This window comes from Atta cephalotes, assembly GCF_000143395.1.
Source record: "Atta cephalotes unplaced genomic scaffold scaffold00009, whole genome shotgun sequence".
NCBI classification, from domain to species: Eukaryota; Metazoa; Arthropoda; class Insecta; order Hymenoptera; family Formicidae; genus Atta; species Atta cephalotes.
Genome location: NW_012130073.1, coordinates 6,306,330 through 6,313,421, shown reverse-complemented (window position 1 = coordinate 6,313,421; position 7,092 = coordinate 6,306,330). Strand labels below are relative to the sequence as shown.

Here is a 7,092-nt window from a genome sequence, read left to right as displayed (position 1 = left end):
ATATATATATATATATATATATATATATATATATATATATGTATAATATATACATAAAAAAAAATGTTTAATATTTTGATTCCAAAGTACATTGAAAAATTAAACTGATCGTGACATAATACCTGACATGCATCAGTATTGTCATTGTAAGCACATATCATCGATTCCGTGATATGATCTCCAAATGAAGTATTTTTACATGCTGCGAAGGACATTACTTTCAGAGTAGCCTGACGAAGAAATCGGGAAGCTTTTCCTTCCACTTGAACACGTCCCCATCCGGTAATTTTGACATACTGTCCCGTATAATCAGAATCTATCATTGAAAACTTATTACTTCTTTTTATTTTTAAAAATGCTGATATATGTATGTAAAATATAAGAGATGTAAACAAGTGCCTTAATTTAAACTTTAATTTTAAGTGTCTTATAAATTAATATTTACTTTTAATTAAATGGAACAGTTTAAATATTATAAAAAAAGTACAAAACTGACCTTTAAGTGGGAGACATACAGGTCTCACGTTTTCATCGATTTTAATCGGTTGCTGCAATCGAATCAAGGCAATGTCGTTTGTGTCATGGAGATAATCACTCTTGAAATCTTCATGTAAAATTATTTCATCGATTGCGACTATGTATCCATCATTTAGATTTTTAATATCGTGCATACCTACGCCGACCGAGAGATCGGCATGATTCGTCCTATGCAAATCGGAAGAAGATATGAAAATTAGAATATTTTATAATATATTATAATGAAATATATACTTTCTATCGCAAAAAATATATATAATTGCAATAATATTTTATAATAATCTATAACAATATATTTTTTATCAAATTTATATTTTGTCGATAATATTATTACAAATATTTATATAAAAACTTCAATATTATATCTTTGAAATTTAAATCAAAATTAAAATTTTGATTTAAATTAATATTTATTTATTTATATGCTTTTATTCATCATCGATTTTAATATCACATATAACCTTTTTAAAAAGAGTATAATACTAAAAATATTTTTAACCTTTAAAAAAATAGATACCATTGAACACAATGTCCAGCTGTTAATATATATTGATTATTAATTAATGTGCCTCCACAATGGAAATTGTTTCTGTTAAGTATTGCCACAACCCAAGGAAATATATGTGGAATCGAAACTTTTCCGCCGATAATACGATTCGATATCCCTTCTGTCAGTCCACATTCTATTATAAAAAAATTTCTTAAATTAATTAAAATTTCATATTGTGTAGACAAACAGGTAATATATAGTAAAATACAATTAAATATCTTGTATGTGTATAATATTTTTGTAAAAAATTTAATATTCATATTTTTGTAAAAAATTTGACTGAAATCTTTTTTGCCAACTCTCTTAATGGTTATTCTATAATGTGCTTTTTGTTTCCTGTTTCTTGCTTTTTACATCTTGTCTTTTTACTTCTTATCCGGTTTTTTGTTTTATGTCGTCCGAGATAAAAAGTTAACGAATTTAAAAAAAAAGCAAAAAATACAATTGTCGATAAAACGGTTGCAAAGGAGAAAGAATAAGTAAAATAGGCTTAATTCTTTTGTAATATATAAAAAAAAATTTTTATTGAAATATCTAAAAATTTAGATTATATACAGTTCTGAGAATAATTTTGTTGTATCATTAAAATAATTATGTAGAGAGCATATAACAACTAATGCTGCAAAAAATTTTTACATTCTAGCGTTCTAACTTGAGCTACATAATTTTTTTGGTAGCCGAAATTATTTTTAGAACTGTATTAGCTAAATTTTTAGATACTTCAGCAAACTATTCTTTTCATTATATTTTCCGCACATATATCCTGTACTTATAATTTTATACTGTTTTATTTTGTATAATTATTTTTATAATAGGGTTGGGGATAAAGTTTGATAGTATGAACAAAAATATGATTAATGTGAAATTAATGGAATTAAATGTAAATGTTCACTAAATCTAACAGATTACTCCAGAATAAAAGTAATATTGTAATGGCTTTATGATTTTCGTGCTATAAGCTTTGTTACACACATACATATATGTAATATAATAATTTTAATATGATTTACCGCAATCTCGATTTACTCGTAAATGTAAGCGATGATTTTGCGCATGTGCTGCCTGAAAATGAGCACAATGTAATTACTTAGTAACTACTCAAACAACATGAGTGACCGTTGACTTATAATCAACTTTTTTCTAGTCGGCATATAGTCGACTGTTGAAAGTCGACTTAAAGTCGACTGTTCCCAATTGATATAGAGTAAGTCGACATTAGAATATTGACTGTTAGTCGACTTTTTTTGAAACATTTGTCAAGTATTAGTCGACTATTAATCGACATTCGGTCAATTTATAGTCGACTTTTAGTCAACTTTGTGTTATTTGAGTAGTTATCAGTCATATTTCCAATTTGTTTTATAATAACTTTATTAATTACTCTTTCAACGAACGTCTAAGATCAGAAGAATGCCAATTATAATCGTCAGGCTCAAGTGGGGCTTCATGATTCGTTACTCCTGTCAAGATTTCCTTCTGAAAACAATGTGATTACTGAGCGCAACACAGAGAACACTCTGTTCTATATCGAGTCGCAAACAACGGTAATCAATTTCGATGCTGCATCATTGTCGAGCGTATCACCTCGTCGTTATTTTATATCTCGAGGAGTGTGTTCTAATAAATTGCTATTCCCATTAATGTGTGGACGATAGATTCCAACGAATAATTGCGCAACACAAAAAACGCCGTCAATCTTTGGACTCGAATTAAATATAAAATCAAAATATAGATTTCAGGATATAAAAGATTATATTTATAGGTTTTTTAAAAATATTCGAAGTTTCACAAAAATTGAAAAAAAGTTTTTATTTATTGATATAATATATAATATATTACATATAATATATTGTTATAATTAATTAATGTTAATATACTATATATATTCAATTGTTAAATTTTATTTTTCATATGAAAAATGTACTTTATCCTGTTCAGAATAGGTCGACAGATTTTACAGATCGCTGCTTTTTCTCACTTCGAAAATGTTATAAATTACTTTCGGAGAAGCGGGAAAGATATTAGAGTGGTATATAGGTGATAAATTCTTATAAGGATTTCCTATAGCAATTGTGTCTATGTCTAAAGTCGGTGCATGGAGAAGAAAGAAGACGATTTGAGAACTTGCGTTCTCAATTAAAAAAAAAGGGATAAATCAGAAAATAGCTGTTCTCTTTATTACGCTTAAATCTGAAAAGAGTATAGAACAGTAAAGAAGTTTATTAATAATGAATAATCGCATAATTGCATCATAAATCAAGTATAAAAGAATTGTAATTAAAAGCATCATTATTGTCTTAGACATAACTTTAATAAAAATCATGATTGAAAGTAATTGAACATTCATTGAACTTTCATTGGTTAGTCGCCATTTCCTTGCATTTGCAATGTGCATTTCTTGGCACATATATCAATACAGCTCTGCAGATACCGTATCGTGCACGTCGACAGTCAAGTATAGAGCATTATAATTTACGAGTTATGGACAATTCGTTCAACAACGTTTTATGTGTCGCAATAGCTGATAAACGTTAAATGCATCATGAGAAATCATAAATTGTCTGCACTTCAGTATTCAGTTAAATTCATAAGAATATTTATATCATAAATATTTAAAATAATAGAAAAGAAAAAATAAGAGTGAACTAATAAAACAAAATGATTGGAAATTAACTCTATATACAATGTATAAATTATTTTACAAATTTGTGTACCGTATTGATTTCTATTTTATATCATAATTTATATATTGTAAAATGAATAGTATAAAATTTGTTTATTCTTTTACTTTTTTTATTAATAAATTGTTTCAATAATTATTTGATTGTATGAACAGTAATAACAATGAGGGGATGGGTAGAATCAAATCAGTCTCTGCATGTTTGAATCTAGTCAAAGAGTTACCAGATTTAAAGAGTTCCTTTGCGACTTCCGTCGCAAGTTAGTCGCAAGGATTATTTTCTGTATAGGATGCAAGATTTGGATTTGCGATTTATCGGATATAAATCCATTGTTCTTTACACGATATTCCTGTATATATGATTTAGAAGATTATTTCAATCATACCAATGTCAACAGTACTTAGAATCATGTTTTGTTACTTGCAATATCCATGAAATCATTTGTGTAACATCCGTATAAAAATCTGGATAATTAACATCAGCACATAGTAATCCACTTGAAGTAATTCCTATAAAATAAATATTGTTTCTGTATTGTCAAATTATTGACTTATATGTATATATTACAACTTACTTATCAAGACATATAATTCTCATCCAAGATTTGAAGAGGGCCGCCACTATCACCCTGTGTAATAAATAAATTTGTAATATAACATTTTATTTAAATTATTTATATTGCTGTATCTCTTAATATGTATTGACATGATAATAATATGAACATAATAATGATAAATAAATTGATAAATAAATACGAAAATTAAGTATTGATGATTATTAAAATCGGTTCTATAAATTTATAATTTGAGTTTATTTGTACATTGATATTGATAATGTGACATATTTTTGATTGAAACTAAATAAGAAATAAATATTTTTAAAAGATAGTCAATATATAAAATATTTATAAAAAATATATTATATGCAATATCAGTAACTTTTACAGGACGAGATTTATTCTCAAAATCTTACAACTTTTTCTTGAGATTTATTATAATTCACTATTTCGTTATATTTCTTGCCTCAAAATATGACACTATTTCAGCGCATTACAATAATTTTCCCGTTCTATAATGATTAAGAATAGATTATTGTAAAAAAATTGAGTGTACAATTTAAAATCAATAGCTTTAGTTAATGATTCAAAACATTAAGAAAAATTATTTATGTGTTTAGAAACACATATTAAACATATGCATAGTTATAATTTCATGAAAATAATTCATAATGTTAATACAAACATAAATAGTTGTAACTTCATGAAAATAATTCATAATATTAATACAAACATAAATTATATATATAGTAAATTATATATAAGAGAAAATTTAATTAAAATATTAAAATAAAATATAATAATATTAAATAATATTAAATAAATATTTGAGAATACCCCACAAGTGTTTCGGGGTGCTTTTTTATATCCTGCGCAAAGCAAGGTCGAGACGTTAGTAAGACATTCCAATCTTTTAAATAACGTTAAATCTACAATACGTAAACCACAGTCTGTATTAAATAAAAATTCATTTCTGAAAATCCCTAGCCAAGTGCAGATACGGATTGTCCTTCGTATTGAGAGACTGCATCAAATTCTGCATAAAAAATGCAAAATAATTATTAAGAATAATTATTATTTAGTCAAATCTTAACGTCTACTAATATACAGATATTGTACACAATGATAATAGAAATAGATATAGAAATTACCGAGTTTTGGTAAACAAATCGGTCTAACAAGTTTGTTAAAGGTAATCCTCATAATTAATTTTACAAGCATGATATCAGCGAAGTTTGTGTTTTTATTGTAATCTGGATGTGGAAAAATACTCTTAACAGAAAAGATGATACTTTTTGCATCCCATTTGCATGAATTATGAGCACCAACAGATACTTTTAAATCATCTTTGCTAAAATTATAAAATATAACTTTACATATTTTTGTTTACAAATTTATATAATCTTTGCAAATGTTATTGTAAAGAAAATAAATTTTTTTATGTGAATTAAATCTTATTAAAAAAAACTATTTTAAATATGTACTTCCCTAAGAGAATAACATAATAAGAATAGTAAATTTAAAGTATGTGAACTTTTATTGGCATGTGATATATATAATATTTTTATTCTCTTTTTTTTCTTTTTTTTCTTTTTTTTCTTTTTATCTATAATAACTATTCATTACATAAAATTTTGTTTTATGTAAATTTATTATTTTAAAATTCATAAAAAAGTTGTATTAAAATTTCCAGAGTTATTTTATAAAATAATCTATAATAATGTTATAATTTTAATATGTATGATAGTTTTAATATAGTATCTTTGTTAATACAAAAATATAGACTTCTAAAACTTATTTTTTCATTTAAAAATTATTCATTGTAAGAAGTGATAGTTTTTTCACATTATAAATAATACGTATCCATTAATATTACAGTGAGTTGCAGTTATTACATAATCATTTATGATTGATGCTCCGCAGATTACTTGTGATTTATTGATACTTATAATACTAGCCATCCAGGGAAATTCGTTTTCAAAAACTTCTCGCCCTCCAATTATTTTGGACAAGTATGAAGTAGTTCTGGATGAAATAGTTTTCTTTCCGCATTCTAAAGCATAATGATCATAAAAAAGAATATTTTTATAATGTTCAATTTTATATAATTTTTAATGACTTAGATTTATTTCTTTACATGCACATAAAATATCGATAAATATTTTATTCATTTTATTTCAATGGATATACAAGTAAAGACAACATTATTAAATAATTTTTATAAGAACAAAGATAGTATATAACATTTATTAAAGATTTGATATTTAATGTAGGGATTTTATTACTTTTTCTTTTGTCATTACTTGCGAAATTGAAATTATTTAAGATTAATCTTACCGCAATATTCATAATCAGAATTCCCGTGAAATCTATCAGTATGAACTTGTTTATACCACGGTAATGTATTAACATGTCTAATTGTTAGACACGATAAATTAATTAATATAAAATATTCTATGCGCAACATTAAGAAGAAATCTTCACTTTAAGACGTTTTGAACTGATGTGTGCTACACTTGATGTGTAAAATATATTTTAATGATTAATATTTCGACGTGCGAGAATACTGAAGAACGGATGTGGTTTAACTCGCCAACAGTTTTTAGATAAGGTAATATTTAAGGTTCACAATGTTTTCCTACTGAGAAGTAACGAATTATTTAGTAAAACTCTGTAAAATGAACATTATAAAATTCAATGTTTAGTCTGATATGATTTCGAAATTATTTTAAAATACATAGTTTATATTTTACAGCTTATATCTTATT

The 7,092-nt window shown here is 25.3% G+C and overlaps 1 protein-coding gene across 1 annotated transcript in view; it reads right to left on the bottom strand.

Moving 5' to 3' along the window:
- LOC105627660 (chymotrypsin-like elastase family member 2A) overlaps positions 1–2,535 on the bottom strand; it is an 8,459-nt gene extending 5,924 nt beyond the window's left edge. Inside the window, exons 1-5 of the mRNA XM_012208938.1 lie at positions 2,482–2,535; positions 2,098–2,149; positions 1,055–1,220; positions 497–705; positions 123–316 (exon numbers count right to left, since the gene is read on the bottom strand). Of these exons, the coding sequence (XP_012064328.1) occupies positions 123–316; positions 497–705; positions 1,055–1,220; positions 2,098–2,149; positions 2,482–2,535 (675 nt within the window). The remainder of the gene's footprint in view (positions 1–122; positions 317–496; positions 706–1,054; positions 1,221–2,097; positions 2,150–2,481) is intronic.
- Between the last annotated feature and the right edge of the window lie 4,557 nt (positions 2,536–7,092).